The sequence below is a fragment of the Melopsittacus undulatus genome, chromosome 1 (genome assembly GCF_012275295.1).
Source record: "Melopsittacus undulatus isolate bMelUnd1 chromosome 1, bMelUnd1.mat.Z, whole genome shotgun sequence".
Taxonomy (NCBI): Eukaryota; Metazoa; Chordata; class Aves; order Psittaciformes; family Psittaculidae; genus Melopsittacus; species Melopsittacus undulatus.
Window position 1 is genome coordinate 95,970,708 of NC_047527.1, and position 20,582 is coordinate 95,991,289.

Sequence of the window (20,582 nt, forward strand, 5' to 3'; positions counted from 1 at the left end):
TGCCAGGGTGAAAAACCTTTGTTGTCAGTATGCAGAAGCTGACCCCTGCTTTTAGTAAGAAAAGAATTGCACTGATTTGGAAAGAGGAACTTGGCAGTCATTTCTGCCAACAGAGCAAGACTACTGTCGTCTTTTCACCATCGCTTAATAATTATTTCTATAACACTGGCAGTGAAATATGGGAAATTAGAGTAGGAAAGAAAAAACATTCTTCAATAACTCTTTTTCTTTTTTTTGTAAGATTCTTGTGGATTGCTTGTGGATTTGTAATGGTTTTTGTCTTTTTCAACTGAAGACTGTTTTTCTCATGTCTGGTTAAATAGGGGTAGTTATGCTGCATTATCCTAATTTCATGAGGGAAACTGAAGTTTAATCAGAGATTTTTAAGGTTATAAATTGTGTCTGGTCACAACCGGTTTCATGATGATTTAGCTGTCAAGGTGATTTTTTTTTTTATACTGATTAGGATTTAGGTAGGCAGCAAATTCTGTAAGTCTGTATTACTGCTGGTAAGCTGTATAAATACTGCATCTGTGGCTCTGTGGCAAACATCTGAAGCACTGCTTGATGACTAATTGCTGGTAAGGAATAGTCACACTTTTGTTTCCTGCTTAGATTTTTATTCAAAGTCAATGACCTTAGCCCAAAGTTGCTCAGCAGTTTTTTCTTTTTTTCTCCTCTTAATGTGTTTTTGAAAAGGTGATTTTAAAATATACCTGTCAGTTCAGTGCTTGTGGATGAGCCCACTATAACTGCAGACTAGGCACTCAGACAGTAAGCAACTTACATGTTTACTTTGCATTATCTGGGTAGTAGTAAGTGACATATACTTAATCGGCAGCAGTAGATACTTTTAGCTTTTGAATTTTGAACACAGGAAGGATTTGTCAAGAAATAAGAAAGGAAGAAGTCATTTTAAAATGGAGTATCCCATAGGTCTTGGAGGGATTGGTTTTCTCTCTGCAAAGTGACCATGTGGTAGCTTGATGTATGGAATGAAGAGCTAACAAATACCATTTTAGGTTGTATTTGCAGCATTCTTTCTAGCCTATTGCAGTAAATAATTTAGATTTCTTTTATTCTTGTCTGTTTCTCTGCAGGTAGGCAGCTTGTTTCTTTGTAGACACAGGTACTCTGAATTCTGAAATTAAATAAATCCTTCCTCTTGGATTATTAGGATTTTTTTGCATTATATAGGGAGGAAAAGACTATCTACCCGAATTACTGTAAAACATGTGGATCTTTGTTTTGTCTAATCAGATTTTCATAAATCTGAGTGAATGAGAAAAGGCTGCTCTGTTGTCCTTTCAACTTACCTATGGACTGCATAACTCTTCAGTTTTTGAAACATCTGTGGTTTGCTTTAAGCAACAGTAAATTGCACTGGATGACTTACTATAGCTGTGTACCCACTTGACTAGTTACTACACTATTTCATAAACCTTGTTATGTACCTTCCTGAACAGATGAAGGATACTGTAGTTGATTTTTGTATCGAGTTTTTACTAGTGGGGCAGCTAAAGGTGACCAGGTCACATAAAAATTATTCTAGTAGGAATGGAAATTTCTTAGTTTAAGTCCTGAATTTTTCTTTTTCAAAATACATTTAATTCTGTGTCTTTTCTTATACTTTGAAATCTATATGAGAATAATTTCCTTACTTTTGTCAACTTAACAAAACTTGACATAGGCTTAATATCTTTAAATATCAGGTTGCTTAAAATACCAGTAGTACTATGAACTATGGCTTCTTTTATTCATCCTCATCTACCTACTTAAGAATGCTTACTCTTGAGCCTCTCTCTGAGGCACTGAGAGAGAACAGAAAGCCACCAGCTGAAGTCTTGTTATTCTGTCCTATGACTTGGTGTGCCATCTTCACATCACAGCGCTATGATGTGTCCACAGTTTTTCTCTGAAGAATATTTTCAAGGGACATATCTTTGGAGTAGTGCGTAACTGCCTTTTTTTTTTTTAGGTTTTGTTTTTTTTTTAACTTGGGCACTGACAGGCCTGTTGCTTTTGCTGGTAAAGCACATTGCATTGTTAAAGCTGAGCTCTAGACATAGCCTCCATACAGCACATCTGTTATCACTTAGTTCTTGTAAGACAAAATACTGAAGCCTGTATAACTTCTCTTAGGTTAATGTTGGAGAAGATCTTCAGGATTTCATCATAAATCAAGATTTTATATATAAATATGGTCCATATAGAAACTTCTTAATGAACAGATATTTCCAAGCAGTGTTTGGCAACCTGATTACAAACTGCTGTAGGGATATGTTGACTTTAGTCTTGGAACTGGGAGACAGTTTTGAGAATGATTCTGGTGGTCACTCACATTGGCTACTTTAGTTCATTCTGGTGCAGCCTGGAGTACACACGCTGGGCTCCTCATGGGTGATACTGAATTAGAAGGCAGAGTCAGCTGAGCCCTCACAGGCATTTTGCCCAGAAGTTCAAACAATGCTAATCCAGAGTAAAACTCCCTGAAATGCATATGGGGTGGGTATTCTCATCCAGCACCCTTTTGCCCTGCAGATCTCCACATTGGGCTGCACTACTTGATATAATGTTATGTGCATATTTGGATATGTTCGTTTCTTTTTAGTCTTTGTAAGTATACAGTTTGTCTCATTTATCTATGTTGCTGAAATGCCTAGTGGGCTCCTAACTTTGGATAAGACAAAATTAACTGCTGTAATGAAACTGTCTTGAAGAACAACTCCTGGTGTTTACTGTTACGTGATCGATTTCAGTCACTTTTTGTAGTAGCAAATTGCTAAGATTAATAGGTAGCCTTTTTGTTGTTTTCAACCTTTTCCTTGCAAGTTCAAAAGTAGAACTGATGAGTGCCTTCCCCAGGTTTAAAAATAACCTTTCCCAATATTATGTAATTCAGGCTGCATCCATCAGAGGGTAGAGGTGATTAATTTGGACTCTAGCTGCTTCATGTGAAAAGGCTTGTGTGCCTTTTTAACTTTTTATAACAATTTTAGACTAAAATTTGATGTAGAGAAGGGTGATTAGAGAGGAATAATGGGAGGGGGGGTAGGGAAGCAGTCCAGACAAATAGTTTGTTTCAAAGGGATTTTCAGCCTAATTGGATGATTCAGATGTTCCTAACTGCACCAAAGTATTTGTTGCTTGGATGGATTAAAATCCTTTCTGCTGTTTCTTCTTCATAAGCATTCTTCAAAAAAGTTACACTGGGGAAAGGGGGACTGGAGGGTAAGGATATTAAGTATTGTAGTACTCTTTCTCCTACCCAGTTAAAGTTGGTGTTTCACTGAATCTAAGAACATCATATGTCTGAAATTTTGATTTGTAAAATCTTGATTTGTGGCCTTCTTATGATGGAGCTATGGAGTTGCTGGATAAGGAAAGTGCGACAGACATCATCCGCCTGGACAAAGCATTTGACACTGTCCACATAACATCCTTGTCTCTAAAATAGAGAGGTGTGGATTTGACACAGGGATGGCTCAGTGAATGAGGAATTAGCTGCAACTGAGTGTAGCAGTCAGTGGATTAATGGCTTGAGGGAAGGGATGCCATTCAGGGGAATCTTGACAGGCTCTAGAGGTGGGCCAGTGCAAACCTCATTAGTTTGCACTTCAAAATGACAAGTGGAAGGTCCTGCAACTGAGTCAGGGAAATCCCAAGCACAAATACAGCCTGGGCAATGAGTGGATTGAGAGCAGGCCCGAGGAAAAGGACTTGGAGTTATTGATTGCTGAGAAGCTTAATGTTGGATTATCTTTAAGGTCCCTTCCAACTCTAACCATTCTAGTGTACATCTGGTATGAAACAGATACGCATGAATGCAGAATGTGTGTATGAGTGGAATGGGCAGAAAGGTGAAGCATCTGATAAATCATCAATGCAGAAACATAATTAAAAATAATAGTTGGATGAAGACATCTTCTGACATAGCTTCAGAAATTTAATATGAGGTGAAGGTGCAGTTTTATGATTTAGTTCATTTTTCCCGATAAAGTCCAGAAGGAGCAACAATTTCTTTAGCTGCATGAATGGACGTACTACAGTGTTAAATAAGCTGTTCTTCAGGGTGTTACAAGCACAGTCAGTCAGTCCAGTAGCACCACTATCTCTGGTTAGCTGTTCTGTATGCTTACTAGTGAAATCACATCCTGTTATATGTTGTATTCAGTCAGCTCAAGAGTTATGTGCAGGACAGTATTGCTGGTCATATCAGATATTTGATTCAGTATATAACACAGGGTACAGGTACCTAAACTTCTACTGGAGTTCTTGCTCTTAGTGCCTTTTTTCTCCCCTGAAACTCCTATGCTTATGAACCTGACTTCAGCATCCTTTTCTTGACAGCTTTTTTCCTACCTCTTTGTTCTTATTATGTAATCTTTGCTTTTCTCCTTTATTCTCAAAAGAAAGCATTTTGCAAGTTTAGTCCTTCACTTTTTTAATCCTTCCCCTCCACCAAGATCTTTGAATCTGATCCTCTTCCAGAAACTCTGCTTTCTTCCCTCTGCAACGTATCCTGTTTATAAATTAAACACAGTTTTATGCTGTTTCTCACTGCAGGTATTTCTACTTTTCATTCTGAGGTGATATAAGTACTAATAATGTCTCCCATGGAAGCTCCCTCTGGCATTGTAAATGGCTCATTTCCAGCAGCTGTTGTGTGAAATTACTCTGGGTTGCTGATTATGTTTGTAACGGATTAATTGTAAAACACATTTCTTATCAGGGGATGAATGATCTAGGTGCACTGACCTCCCTTAGTGTTTTGCATTTTAGCCCATTAAAACCTTTTGTACTGCAAATGTGTGCTAGGATTAACACAAATGGGGCTATAAAATTGTTTTCATTGAGTCTTTATTGGACTGTGGTTTTATTCTTTCTTCATGGCAGATTTTGAAAGATGGCATTTCTAAATAATTTGTGGTTTGGAAAAGGCTTTATCTCTAAATACTCTGTGTTTATCCTGGATTCTCAAGTAAATGCCTTTTTTACTAATGTGGAGAAAAGCTTTGCATTTGCTTTACAGCTCTTATATCCTAAACTGTGGAATTGCTTGCATTTGCTGCTGAAAATAGAAGAAATACATTTGTGCACAGAACTTTTTTTAAATTTTATTTTAATGAAACTAAATGTAAGAAAAATATATTTGTATCTAAATATAAAGGAGTAAGAGTACCTTTTCTCTATTTTGTTAGATGTGGGGAAAGACAAAGCAAGTAAACAGAAGCTTTCAGCACTTGGTGCAGAATTTATGGGCTTCAGTGGGAGTGAATAGTGTTTGAAGTTATGTGTGCAGCTTCACCTTCAGTTCTGCTCTTAATCTAGGGGAGAGAGCTAAGTTCTAATTGAACTCCCGCCTTTTCACATTTTTAAACAAAAAATGTAGTACATTTAAGGTGTATTTAAATGTCTTTGCACCAAGACAGGATATGAACAAGTAATTGGGTTTAAGCCTTTTGTATATTATGTAAATAAGATGAAATGCTATAGACATGTAACAAAAGGGAAGAGTGACTTTCAGCTATGAGACAATCAGATGGATGAGAGTTCGTTTATCATATTCTAGCCTTACCGGTATGTGTGTAAAAATCTGATGTGTGACTGTCAAGCCTAGATACATCAGGTCAGAATCCTTGAAGTTTTTCTCTGTTGCATATATATTTAGTGATTTATCGGCAGATTATACAATTCTTTGTAGTCTCAAAAGTGTCCTGTCCCTCCATACATTTCTTTAATAAATGCTGAAACAAGTACCACAATTGATGAAATTACTTTTTCCAATCAAATAAATACATTCCTGAAACATTTTGACAGTCAGCTCTTTTTGGGAACTGACTACACTTCAAGGTTAATTTCTACCTTTATTTGCTTCTTTCTACTTGCTCTAAATCTTTGCCAAGAAGCAGCGAAAACAGTAACTGAAGAGTTTCTCTCTTGTTCTGGCTTCTCCAGAGGGAATTTAAGAACAGTTGTTACTTGCACATTGCACTGTTGATTGTTTTATGGGGATTTTGTGATCGCTGACATGTTTAACTTCACTTCTGTTGTTCTGGTTTGCGCCCAATACTGGCAAAAGGGATTGGCTGTTAATTCTAGTGTACTATGGTGCCAGTGCTTTGGGAAGTTGCAAATAGCTTCATCCAGCTTGAGACTGAGGTTCTTGCACCTTACTTGGAGTCTCACTTTTATCAATAGTGATTGTTTTGTTGGATTGAGGAAGAGCATTTGTTTGATCAGAAAATGTTCTTAAAGCACTGGGTACTTAAAACTATCTTCTGTGTTTCTGAGAACACTGTAATGTTATGTTTTGTAATAGGCACAGAAAAAGTACGGCAAGCTCAGGACTGCAAGGACCTCCATGTTGTAAACCCTGATTGGCTGTGGAGCTGCCTGGAGCGCTGGGACAAGGTTGAGGAACAGCTCTTTCCCTTGAAGGATGACTACATTAAAACACACAGGTAAGTGGGAACTTGGTGGAATAGGGGCCCTGAAAATAGTTTATTTATACAATGATGCTCGTTTGTTAATGTATAATCAGTGCACTAGGATGATGGCAAATAGAAGAGACAGACAAGAACTTTGCTATTAACACATGACAAGATACTATAGAGCCAGCTTCTGCTTGTTGACTCGTTACCTTCTTAGACTCCCATTAATAGTGTCTCGCAAGCCTAACAGAGGACCTTCCCTTCTTTGTTCAGGCAGGAAGGGGAATAGCATACTGGACTTTCTGTATCAAAATGATACTGGTGCGGTCAACTGAGTAGCTTAGAAATTTGTGTTCAGCTTTGAAGACACTGGTCATTTGAGGCAGAATGTGTAAGTAAGTCCTCATACATACTGAAGACACCAAAAGTAAAAACATCTGGAAGTGAGGTTGCTTATGAAATAGGACAGTAGATGGAGAGCCAGGATTCAAAAAACTTAGGAGAGCAATGTAGCCTACTTGTGGCTTGACAAGGTTATTTTGTTTTTTGAAGTGTTATTGGATCTTGTTTTTAAATCAAACTTTGAAATATTTGGGTGGTATGTTTGTCTCAGAGGCCTGGCACTGCAAAGTTCTCAATACAAATCTAGGTAGTGACTTTATTATCCCAACATTGTGCAACTTACCTGGAAAAGATTTTTTTCTCCTTAGTGGGGCTGCTTAAAATAGTAATTATGGGTCCAAAGCACTTATGAACTAGGGGAGGGATGCACTCTAGGAAAATATTTGCATATAAAATGAGCTTAAGAATATTAAGAAAGATCAAGTAAACTTGGAATTGGTTGACTTTAAGTATTGACTCTACAAGACAATTTCAGAAATGTGAGAAAGCATGTGGTAAAAATTCCAGTTCTATAGCACTTCCAATATTTGTCAAAATTGTAATTCTATTTTTTCTATAGAATCAGTTTCATGGTGCATAATATGCTGTTTATTTGATATTTTTATTATTATATTAATTTTTCTATTTACTTCATTTTGGTTTGAGGCACTTCATCATAATTGGATAGTATGCCCCAATTGTGATTCCTGCAGACTGATCTCTAAATGTTCTTGCTGACACTTCTAAAATTATGTTTTAAAATGCAGCAGGGTGATCATAGGCAGCTTAGTATTTTAACAAATGAGTTTGGGTGACTTGCAAATTCATACTGTGTTTGTTTTCTCTTGGAGCAAATTTGGAGAGCAAATACAAAGATCTGATACAATAGCATGCTTTTCTCTGTGTGTTTGCAGATTATCATGATACTCTAGTTGTGCAGTTGTTACTATCGGGAAGCATTGTCAGTAACTTTATATGTTAAGACAAGGCACAATTAATAATTTTTTAGTCATGTGAATATGACATTATCTGTCTTTGCATTTTTCTCTTTTTAAATTCAGTGAGACTTTAATGGGGTGGAGGAGAAGAAATGTTTCTTCAGAAATCTCCCAGACCTTTCCTCCCCCTCCCCCCTCACTTTCTCATTTAGGGAAAAAGAAATGCTCATTTTTTCACAGTCTTGTTAGATAGCTCATTTAAATTTCTAAAACAATTTTTTTCTGAACCTCTTCCAACAGAGAAAATAGCCCTGCTACGTTTCCTGATACACACAGCACATTTCAAACTGCTTTGTTTCACCCAACACCCATACATCCAAAGTCTCAACCTGGTCCTGAAGTGCGGCTTTATGATCCTAACACTGGGAAGTTAATCAGGAAAGGCGCTCAGACCTGTGGTCAGTCAATGTACCTCCAGTCTCCAGCTCCTCCCATCACCTTACCAGTCCATGGCGAACACTCATCCTTCAGGTACCTAAAGCGCAGCTAAAAGCCGCTTCAACTATATTTTCAGATGTGTAGTAAATTTAACTTGTGTTATCTTTGCCTTCAATTAAATTGTCAACTTTGCTTTAGTTACTTTATTTGTTTTCTCAAAAGCCAAGGAAATGAGTGAAAGTGAAGGGTCAGCTGAAGTGAAATCAGGATACTAGAATTCCAGATGCCTTTTGTGGCTCACCTAAGGGCATCTAGAAACCTCAAAACAAATAAATGCAGCATGTAATTTGTGCACTCTAAAGAATGTTAGAATAACTCATTTCTGAGGCAAGGCAGCCTAATGTTTTTTAATGAGTCTTTTTTGTGTGTCTGTAAAATATATCTGGTAGCATTTGGCTTTTATTTATAAAATCTTCCTCTTCACCTAATTCCTTCAGGTGAGGCATCAGCTTTGTGTTTTGTTTTGAGAATTATCCAAAGTGGTGAGAGAGTGGTATAGCTGAGTGTTATTAAGTAAAGCCATAAGATTCTGCACTAGGTAATAATCCTTAGATCACTAAATCAACACACAAAAGCAGCAGGAGGAGAAGGTGGCCTGCTTTCTGAAGTACAGAGCATCTGGAATTTGTCAAAATTTGTAGATTTGGTTAAACAACAATGACAACACTTGTCTCTTAAGGCTGTGGAAAATATCTTAAATTCATCCCTAGGTATCCACATAAAATAACTTTCTGGAATGCGAACAAGTTTAGCAAGTCTTGTTGACTCCAATTGTAAAGAAGTATTTAGTTGAAGGCAAAGATTTTTTGTGTCTAAATGTGATCAAAATTCCTTTGTACAGTGTGATCAGAGTATAGCAGTTGCTACAAAGCAGTATGTAACAACTACAAAAATACAAAGCACAGTTACAAATGTACTGTTTTCTACCTTTCTTCTCTCTCTCCCACCACTTTTGTGGTGTATCACTTGTAAAGGTTTTGTATATTAGTATAGCTTGTTATATTTCCACTCTATCTTCCTGTTACTAAATATCTCAAGCTATGATTTTTTTCAGTTGACATCTTTTTATAGGCTATTTTTTGCATTTCAGCTTCCTTGTTTCTGTCAACACAGATTTTGTTTTTGTCTCTCGTTTATGAAGACATCTTGTTTTCAGTTCCTTTTAAACTGTGTCTCTTAAAGTCTGTATTTTACTTTACGACATCTTAAATAGACAGGAAGACTTTAAATAATCAAGATGCAGCATGTATCCAGGGAGGAGCTGAACAGCTTTTGGTTTTCTTAATTATGGTAGAAGGGCGTTTGTCTAGAAATAGAGCTGGGAAGGTTGTACGTGTATATATGACACTTCTAGATGCATCAATACAATGGTTTATGTTGATATTGATGTGTCATTCAATGCTTTAAAAAGAATAGGTTTTGATGTGTGTTCTGCCTTTGTTAACAACTTATGTAGAGTTTTATCCACACTAAAGCCTTTTTTTATTTTTTTTTCTTTTTTTATCACTTAAGCTGCTTTTCTTTACTGTAAATGCTCAGGGTTGAAATCCCTTAATCTGAGTGAATCCAATTACTTAGTGCTGCAACTTCACCCCATAACTGAGCAGCTGTAATAAGAGATTAATATAAGATATTGCTAGGAAACAGTATTTTTATCATCATTTTGTGTTGACTCAGTTCTAGTGGTAACATTAGTGACCTGTAAAAACTGACCTCTTAATTGGAGCATGTCTGTATTCATCAAAGTAGTTTTCTATCTCCAGTTAAGTTGGTGAGGAGTGTCTTGTCGAAGTCTAGGAGGAAAGAAGCACAGTGATCAAATCCCACTTTCAGTAGTTTTAATGAATAGGAAGTATAGTGCAGACAGAGCATGAGGGCTGTAAATAAGTAACAAAGCTGAATAGGAACAGCTTTGCTGTGCTTTGAGCAAGAACTGAGGCAGAAGTACTATAATGTTGCCTTGCTTTGTCTTAATGCATAGATCAATTATACTAATTAAAAAAAACACAACAAACTTTTCTAAAAGAAAACGCTTCACATCCAATTTAAAAACTGATGTGACACTTGATTTTAGAGAAAATTACCTCAGTGTAGCAGTTTCTCGATAGAGAATAGACACAATACATTTTGTGTCTTGAGAGACTTCCATGTGCTTATGTTCACCCTCTTACAAAAGATGAGAGTATCTGTAACTAAGCATTAAATTTAAGCAAAGCTAGATAAAGCTGTTAACACACACAGCTGTTTCTGTTGTAGGTGGATGTAATCAAAGCCTCCAATAATCTCCTTTGATAGTTTCTAAAAACTTCATCTGCTGCTGTATTATGGACAGCAGGCAAAAAAAATTGCACTGCTGCAAGAGGAAACCCTTGGGGAGATGGTAGCCGCATGTGGCAGAGAAATGATACTTGGTCTTGTACAGTAAGAACAGACAATTTGTTGTGCTTGGAAGATAACAACCTCTTTCAAGAATGGTTACTGAAAAAGGCCTCAAGTTGTCTGAGTACCATTTCCTAAGAACTGCTTCAGTTTTCACTTTATTTTAGGTTCAACATTTTAAGCTCCTTTCTGAAGTTCAATTTGAAACATAATTTAAAATAAGATATGATTAGTTTAAATATCCATATGCAATTTGTCACTAGTGAATTACAGATGGTTCAGTTAATTTTGTCAGCGTTCTGTGTGACAGGCGTAGATCTCACCATTGTGCGCAGCTCTGTGAGACTAGAATGCTTGTTCTTTGTTCCATGCATGGCTGCTGCAGCCTGCATGTAAGGGTGCCAAAGAGTCTGAGGTTGTACTGGAAGGGAATGCAGTGCTGCTCTGTGGCTGCTAGCAGCCAGCAAGAGCTCTTCCCTGTCTGAGAGCAGGAAGGATTCCACTTTAATTGTAACCCGTGTGTCACAGCTTTGACACACTGTATGTATCTCAACAATTTGTATTTTCATATGAAAACAGTATTCTACAGGCATTACAGTAAGCACTGGAGTTGTAACAAGTTGTGAGATGTGTAATGTACTGTTGCCAAAAAAAAAAAAAAAAGAAAATGCTAACAGTGTCTTACACTATAGTAAAAAAAAAATCACAAGAGAAATGCTAGTGAATGCTCATCATATGCTAGCAGATGAGGCAAGGCTAAAAATATGGGTAAATTTACATATGAGAAGTTAAAAGTGGTACTCTGGTTTTAAATAATGCTAAGATGCATTAAATGTTTGGTTTGAAAAGGTGTATAAAGCAGAGGTTGGTGGCTGAAGCAATTCTTTAAGATTCATCTGAGTTAATCTCACCTATAAAATTTGTTTCTTAATTTACATGCTAATTGTTACAACTTTTCCTATTTAATGTTCTCAGTCTTTGTGAGGGCAAAACTACAAAATACCAAATTGAAAAAATGAATGGAATTTAAATATTTTTCACATTTTCATTATGATAATGCTGGTTTAACTTTTGCTCTGAAGTTGTATCAATGAAAGCATTAAGCACATTTGTTGAACCCACCTGGTACATGCATGTCCTTATGCGTGTAAGACCAGTAACTGCCAGCTAACCTGTGCAGGGATGAATATGGTGGGGTTTTTGAAAAAGTTTATGAATCTCATCTGATTAGAAATAAATGTAAATTCCTGCATTTGTATGTCTTTAAGTCTTTAAAGGTTAATCAACAAGCAGCTGAAAATGTAAAGCCAGAAAAATGTCTCTAATGAAATAAAAGTGTTTCTTGCAAAACTTCAAGTCGTTTTATATTGCTTTTTGGAATGCCTTTGTGAGAAGTTCCCCATGTTTCATATCTTGTAGCAGTTGGAAAAATACTGGAGAAATCTGACACAAGCCTTTAGAAACCAGTCATGCAGTTATTTTACAGTTAATACTTGTGTATAAAGGATCTCAGATTTTATTCTGCAAAAGGAGTTCTCACTGCCATCAGTATGATGATGTGTATTTAAAAAAAATGCTAGATTTATTTCTAGCCTAAGAAAATCTGCTTGGCTGCCTGCTATGTGTAACTGGTGTATAATTCTTGGCATGGTCAAGCTTGTCGTGTTTTTAATGCAGTTGTGTAAGGTGCTTAGACCATTTGTTTTGTTATTCTGTATTTTACTAAGAATGTGAATAGCATCACCACCTTTCTCTTGGTTAAAGGGTGCCTTTTAAAAAGGTACAGAAATCATGTTTTAAAAGAGCCTTTTGAAAAATATGGTGTTTTTTTTTTTTCTTTCCCCTATGAAAATTATTGTCAGAGAGCAGTTTAATAGCAAAAGAAAACGTTGTGGTCTTGTGGAGTAGAAGACATCGGGGGGGGGGGGGGGGGGGAGGGCGGGGAGGGGGAAGGTAGGGAGGGATATACCATTCAAACCCCCAGAACTGTTAAGCTGTGAAGTTTGGTTAGTTCATTTCCATAACATCCAAATCATTGTTTTGGCTTCACAGGAAATTTCACTGTTCAGAAATGAGACTGTGAAGGGGCATATGTCTGCTGTGGTGCTGAGCTGATGGTGCTCTTCTGCAGCAGATAATGCAGTTCTGGGTAGCACAGCGATGATTTGGTTTTCTTTCCCCTACGCCGCTGATTCAGAAAAATGAATTCACAACTCCTGCATCTATCCATGGGATCTGAGATGAGATGTGTATTTAGGAAATATGAGCCCTCAAAATGAACTTGATTGACAGCTTTCTGTGGCTTTCAGATTTTATCCGTTCTGGGATTGAAGTACTGATGTAGAAAAAAATCTTGATATTTAAATAACCTTTTTTAAGAAGCTGTCAGGTTCATGAGAGGAGAAACGATTTTGTAAAACCTTACCTATTACTGTATTTATGTAACTTAATAATGGCTTTTTTTGGGTGAGGATGCTGATCTAAACCTATTTCTTGAAAATTCAGCTTGACAAGAAGCAGCTGTCCTGTGCTGAAACTCTTGTCAGCAGAGACTGTACTGTACCCTACCTCAGTTGCCACCACTCAAATAGCTTGATGGCATCTCACCTGGCAGTTACAACTTAAACAGTTTTTGATTTAAAATGCAGTCACTTTTGTACTTGCTTGTGGTTACCATTGCACACATAATCATATGGCTAGCATAAGTAATTTGTGACCTGTTAGCTTTATAACCTGAGATCTTTGAATCCTGGGTGGTGTTGAGCTGCTGTAATATGTTTATGAAGGTTAATGTGACAGCCCAATATTCATAGTTAAACTGTATTGTGTAGCAGTTTTAGCTTCTCCCAGTCTTTTGTAGTCGAGCAATATTCACAGAAAAAATTTACCCAAAAAAATACATAGAAGTCTTCTGATGTTGTTCTAGATATAGTCTACCTTTTTATTACTATTGTAAAGAAGTACCCATAAAATTATAATTATTTTATCAATTGTTATGAACATTCGGATATTCCTTTTTGTATCTGTGCTGTGTTTAAATACAATAACTAACACAGTAACAAAAGGCAGACTAAAAGAAGATACTATCATATTTGAATACTCTGGCCAAAAAGAAATATGGTCTGTTTTGCATCTCATCCGGGCTTAGCACCTAGGAAACATCTGAAGATTGAGGCTGCAAAAAGGGGCTTTTCACTTGCAAACTTTGTCTGTAAGCTTGAGAAGCAGAAAGGTATACTTTGCTGCTCAAGAATACAAGCATAACATAGATATGTTAGAATGTAAGAATTGTTTCCTGAATGACATATGTGTCAGATGACAGATGAACTCCAGCTGAGTACAAGCCTTGAAATATTTTAAGGGCAATGCATTTGCAGCTACTGAAGCTCTTGCTTCAAGAAAGGTTTGATAGTTACTTATAAGAACAGTCGGAAGGCAGGAGAGTATCATGTCAAAGGTCAGAATAAGAACCTGAGCCATCAGACTGAAACTAAGAGCAATCATTGGGAGACTTGATCTTCTGTTGGTGAACACAGAACCCTATTAAGCAAAGATGGATATTCAGCAGTCATAAGTTGTTTGTAGGATTTTATTTCTAGACAAGCTGTCAATCAAGTGAATCTTTCTCATGTGGGACCCCTGAAATTTTTCAGAGTTGTTCAGCCACATCAGCAGCAGATGTTTGAAGAAGACCTACCAACAAGTGAAAATGAAGAACAGCCTGGTCCATCTAAGCGGAAACGCCAGCCAAGTATGTCTGAGACAATGCCCCTGTACACCTTATGTAAAGAGGATTTAGAGAGTATGGATAAAGAGGTGAGCTTAACTAATTCTGACAGGTTTCTAACATACTGATTGCTAGTTATACGTAACAGTTGAACTTACATTTAAATTATTCATGTATGTGAACTGACCTTGCATGCTACTACAGTAGCTTCAAATAAAAGCTATAGGAGAGTAAGAGATACAGATCAGGATAAAATGCAGTTACATTCTGCAAACAAACTTGAATCAGGAATGGGAGTACTCTTGTATGTAAGGAGGCCTTTAAAGTAGAGCTTCATTGAAGCATAGCTTTGTCATGCAAAATATGTTATCACATTTGCCGTGCGCTTGGCTTTGTCAAATGTCACTTTAAACTTTTTTTTTTTTTAAGTAAATCTTCAAATCTGGACAAAATCAGCGTTGGCATGGGAGAAAGGAGGTCTGTGGATTTAATAGGCACAGGCTGTAGAGAAGATCAGAGAGCCAAAGGGGAGCATGGGCCTCATTATCCATGGACATGTTAATTGCAGTGCTGTTAAATCAGCTGTCATAGTTCTGCAGGTGAAGGGAGCTTTTTGTTACAGAGCAAACTCTACTTTTTCATACAAAACATTATTTTAAATTCATTGTGAACCTCTAGCAGCTGCTTATTTATTCACTTATCCTTCTGTGCTCTTTTTTTTCAAATGAGTGACTATATTACATAATATTAAATGATACACATGAAAAAATACCTGTCTTTGTACACCGTGTTTCCATGAATTCATTTCATTGTGTTTGACTTTATTATGAAATCTAGTGACTCTGGAGTTTGATTTCATCTTTGAGCTTAGATCATTCACTGGGTTGGAGACAGGAGTGTGTGACTTGTCAGCTTCTGGCAGTAAGCTCATTCCAGCCATAACAGGCCTCAAGGGTTATCTTCAGAAAACACAATAAAAGCGTGAGAAGGAAAACTGCACGTTTCACCAAGGAAAGAGTTTATGTATACAGTATAGTGTAATTTTGAAATATGCTCTTGCTGGAGAGGTCCTGGAAAGATTTTTGGGTTGTTATACTAGGGAAAAGTCCCAATAAGTTTCAATAACTATGATGAGCTACTCTGAATTTCATATGAGTGCAAGCTTTTAAATTTACCTGGTAACTGTCAGAGTCTACAGCTTTGGAGGAAAAAGCAAAAGAAGTAAAAAGTAGTTTACTCACTTGATCTCAGACTTTCACAAGAAGTACTGTTTGTTCTTGTCATGATGTCAGTCCTAAATCCATCTGTCTATTCCTCCTGTTATCAGCAGTACTTAAAGCAACTTGTCATTATGGGTTGTTTTTATGTTTTTGTGCACTAACATTTGTCTAATGGCGTGCTTTAGGAAAACATTAATGAATTGCTGTTGCAGTGTGTATACTGTGCGCAAAGAATATGTGCATGTTTTCCAGAGTTACTGCATAAAGTATTAATTGCTCTGTTTTTAAAGATAGTATTTAGGGACGTTGTTAACAATCTGGCACTGTTAATTTTGTGATTGATTACTCCCTGTGCTGCTACACTTAGACCAAAAGAAAAAAAACAACCCCAACTTACAAACATCTTAAATTGCAATGGTTTGTTTTTAAATTATGCTTTTACTTAAGGTGCATATTATGTTTGGAAGCTAGACTATGTGAACTTCAGAACAAATGAAGCCCAAATTCCAGTGGATGTTTTTTGCACAGTTGACTTAGCTTTGGTTCCAGGAGGTTATACTTTGAGGTTATACTTGCCAAAAGGTTTCCTTTCCACCAGTCTCTATTCCCACCTCTGTCTTTATTAAATTTACGTTTCTCTGGTCCTTGGGCAGCTGAACCAGTAGAAACTTGGGCGGGTTTGTGGGTGTAGAAGGTATGTTTTGGGTTTGTTTGGTGAGGAAGTGGGGTGGGAGTTTCTGGTAATTCAGCTCCCCAGCATGATTTAATCAAGCATCAGACATTAGCACTGAGACACAGAGGAGGGAGCACAAAGGACATATTTTGTGGAGGGTTGAACTGGACATGGTAGTGCCAGCAGGTTGTCTTCTGGGAATTCACTATAGAGACAGCCAAGGAAGACTGTTTTTGTTGACTAGTCTGGGACTGCTAGCATGACCTTGGTAAAGGTAGTGTACTCATGTACAAGAAATGCAAGTATTAAAACAGGATTTGATGGTGTTGTAAGAAAGTACACTTACAAAACAGGGGGACAACATGCAGTGATGTCCTGCTCCAGAACTATGAATGCTAGTGCCAAGATTGTTAGGGTCAGGAGAACATGGTCCAAGAATCACGGAATCATAAAATAATTAGGTTGGAAAGGACCTTAAGGTCATCTAGTTCCAACCCCCTACCATGGGCAGGGACACCTCACCCTAGAGAGAGTAAAAGCAAGTTACACTGTGACTTTACTGCAGTGCAAGCCAACCCAAGTCTCAACTGCTGAGTTCCTGCCACTTAGCTGCTGTTGATAGTCATGTGACCATACAGCAAGACAGTTCAGGGAGCTGGCTTGGTCAGAAAAGATCACTTTCTATGTTAATCTTCATCATTACCAGCTTCCTGAAATAACTCGCCATTGCTGCTGCATGAGTGCTAATGTTGGGAAAAGGCAGAAGACTGGAAGAGGTGGAATAAGCAGTGAAGGCAGAACTGCAGCCTTCTAGCTTTAAAACTGCAATATCAGTATTTTTTGCTGAATTCCCTGGCGAATTCAGATAAGGATTTTTGCTAGATCAAAAGAAGTCTTACAGCTTTAGGCAGTGGGTGTTTGGGTTACTTTTTGTGGGGTTTTATTTTTATTTTTTAGTGAAATAGGAAGCGCAAGCACTTGTATATACTGTTTCTGTGGACATAAGCAGTAAGTAATTCCTTTGTGCTTAACATCTAAAGGAAATCTTGCTTTTTCTTTTCAAAAATCTCTGAAGAGGCCACACAGCCCCAGGCAATACTGAATTTTAATGTGGTTTATACATGAGAGAGTGGTGTTATAAGAATCAAGATGGAAGCTAGTAAAGAGACTTTAATTATTATTTATTCCCAAATAAATCTCTTTCCATCCTTAACCTGTGTAAACTTCTCTTTGCTACTTTTTCTAGTAAAAAAAGCAGTACCTGTTCCAATATTCCATGGGGCAGAACTGCCATGGACAGGTGTGTTGCTAAAATTTGATATTACATGCATTTTTATTTTTGTTATTTTAGCCATAGTTGTGCTACGGATACCGAGTAAGTCAAAGGAAATTAATAGCATCCAAGTTGGCTGAAGTTTAAGGTCACTTAGCCTTTTGTATCTTTTTAGTGCCAAAGATCTGTGAGACCAGATTCAATGGTAGTTACTTTTCTCTCTGACATGAGAGACTCTCTTAAGCTTTAGGAAAGTACAAGGACAAGAGTATTCAATGTGATAAGATTGCCGTTCATTGGGTAATTGTCAAACAGGGGCAGGTGCATAAAAAAAAGATCTCTGGTTGGGCAATAGCTGAGAGAACATTTTCCCCTTTCTTTTGTGCCAGCTAAACACTGATGCTTTGCAACTGGTTGCTGTAGTTTACTGACAGAAAACCAGGAAGTGAAATCCAGGCTTCAGGTGACTATTAATTTCCAGAAAAAAAGATTTGTTAGCTAAAGCAGGTTGTGCAAAGGAAGGTAATGTCACACAAATCATGTAAGCATAGATCTGCCTTCCCATTCATAATTGATGGATGTTGCGTAGTTCTTCCCAGGGGTTACTCATGAATCATCTTGCGAGGATCTTTTTTCTGAATCCATTCAGAACTGTTCCTGTAAACTTGTAACATATTGATTCCTGTCTTCACTGAAACAATAATATGTTTAAAGAAGGACAGCAAAAATTACCTGTGACCAATATTTTATGAATTATGTTAGCCTTGCTGATTTAGAGATGTACCTGCTTTATTGAAGTTGCTGTTAATTCCTTTTTATTAAAGATGGCTTTCTTCTGAATGTGTATTCCTAAATGATATTTGGAGAGAAGTTTATGCAACTGGGCTAGTATCATGTACTATTGCCTCGTCAGATTTATCTAATCTTTAGATTGTCATGTCCTGTGTGCTATTAGGAAGCTGTGTTTACTTTTATATACTAATTGCTTCCTGATAGACTTTGGCTTTGCTTTTCTGTCAAACTTATTCTTTCTTTGTAGATCTGTTGCAGACCTAGAAGGCAATTTTTAGCCCCATGCATTGTGCTAACTTCTTTTTAAAATGTTTAACTGAATCAGCTTTATATAGTTTTAAAGATTTTCCGTTTGTAATTAGTGTCCCTTTCATAATTAAGTTGACATCCTTGTGTATGATAACTTGTGCCTGAGATAAGCAAGATCAAGACTTTTTTCTTCTATTCTTTTTGGCTACAAATTATTCTCTTGTCCCTTTAAGAGCTGTGGCTGGCAGTACAGTTCCTTTATTTTATTCTTTAGGTGCTGTCTAGCTTGCCAGTCTGTAAATTATAGAAATGCATAGAAAGATTCAAAGATATTCCCTTATTGAATGCGAGTGACATAGGAAAAACATATGACCCTCCTGTGAACTGTGAGCTTGTGCTGAGCTGAAGATCCTGTTCTCTCTTGCTCATATCTAGGCTACTGCCATACCCATGGTAAACTGAAATTAGGAGACAGCCAACTATAGGTACTCGTATCTGTTGCTCTCAGCACTTGAAGGATTGGTCTTAAGCAAGTACCTGATATGGACTTAACTTATGGGAAGTTCCAAGAGGAGCTTCCAGTAAGGCAGTAAGATTTCAGAAAGTCTTGAGTAAGTTCAGCAAAGCAGAAAGACTTCTAATTGCATCTTGAAGTGCCTTCTCATCCAAGATGGCCTGGGATTACTAATGTTCTGGAACAGCTGTGCACATGTAGTCCACTAGTTAAATGTTTGTTATACTTCCGTGTTTATTACCATGTTCTTGTCAGTGCAGTATCTGTATCTTGTCAAGTGTCATCATCTGTGCCATCTAAGGTAAAATGTTTTGCTAGTTTAAATTCCTCTCAGTTTGGGACTTAGGAGAGGGGAAGAGAGGGAGTGAATCTGATACCAGTCAGACCTCCAGCTTTCTCATCTCTTGCTTCAGTTAGTGGAGTTTCAAAGATTCCTACCATCTGGTTGGATATGTACTTAGCAGCTGCAGAGTGACCACATTGCAAAGGCATGTTCTGTGCATCAGTGCTTTTAAGTATACAAAATTTTCTTGAGTGGGAATGGCCTAATGAACTACTTTAGCATCAAAATGGTTCTGTTCATTTAGTACATATTCTGCACATTGTTTTTCTTTTAACTTGGAATTTATATGCTGTATATAAAGACTGAAATGACAACATATTCTGCTCTTACATAAGGCCATTTTGTCACTGCATTTTGCTTTCATCTAGCAGATTTATGCCTTACTTTGTTTAGTATTTTAAATTAGTGGCTATACCATGCAGTGAATTAAGAGGCAGTGGTTTTCTCCTTCGATTTAGTGAAAGCTATTATCTCAGTAAGTGGTTAGGCTCTTGGTAAGTTTAAAAATACTAATTTAATGCATAAGATGTGGTCTCTAGCAGAAAATAATAGCTCCCTGGAGCACACTTGGGCACTGCATTGCACATTAACAGTTCTTTGAATTTCTACAACTGGGTTTCTTGTGCAGAATTTCATGTGTGACAACTTACCTTGTAGCCTGACGTAAATTGTACAAATGCCGAATTTGGTCAACAGTCTTTTCTTATAAATTGTAGCCTTTTCTAAAGTTAATGAGCCTGTACGTACACTTACTGTTGTCAGCAATAGCCATCCAGGCACTTTTGCACTTTGGAGTTATGAAGTTTACTTTACAGTTATTAGACTGTTTCCAGTCAAACTGAACTTTGAAAACTTTTTGAGGTACCTATTAGTGAAAGTACACGTACTGTGCTGTCTCTGTTTCCTCACCTACAGCCCTCTTGTCAACTTCCTACACGTACTGGTTTCCACATCCCCTCTGGCACTGTGCACTCCTGCCCAAAAGAGTGGGTAGCATTAAAGCTGGAAAAACCCCAGTTTGTTATACCTGTCAGCTTTATATTTTCACTGTGGAGCACTTAGTACCATTTTTTCCTGCTATTTTTTTGTTAAGAGGACATCATGGTCCAAGCTTGCCCCAGCAGCTATTTTAAGTGTCTGAAAATAGGATTTTTCTATGTA

At 37.2% G+C, this 20,582-nt stretch overlaps 1 protein-coding gene across 2 annotated transcripts in view; it reads left to right on the forward strand.

Moving 5' to 3' along the window:
• The window catches only part of CTDP1 (CTD phosphatase subunit 1), a 99,783-nt gene that overhangs the window by 31,913 nt on the left and 47,288 nt on the right, over window positions 1-20,582 (forward strand). For both annotated transcript variants that reach the window (XM_005149859.3, XM_034062123.1), the window contains exons 9-11: window positions 6,323-6,464; window positions 8,054-8,284; window positions 14,284-14,446. In XM_005149859.3, coding sequence (XP_005149916.3) covers window positions 6,323-6,464; window positions 8,054-8,284; window positions 14,284-14,446 — 536 coding nt within the window. The remainder of the gene's footprint in view (window positions 1-6,322; window positions 6,465-8,053; window positions 8,285-14,283; window positions 14,447-20,582) is intronic.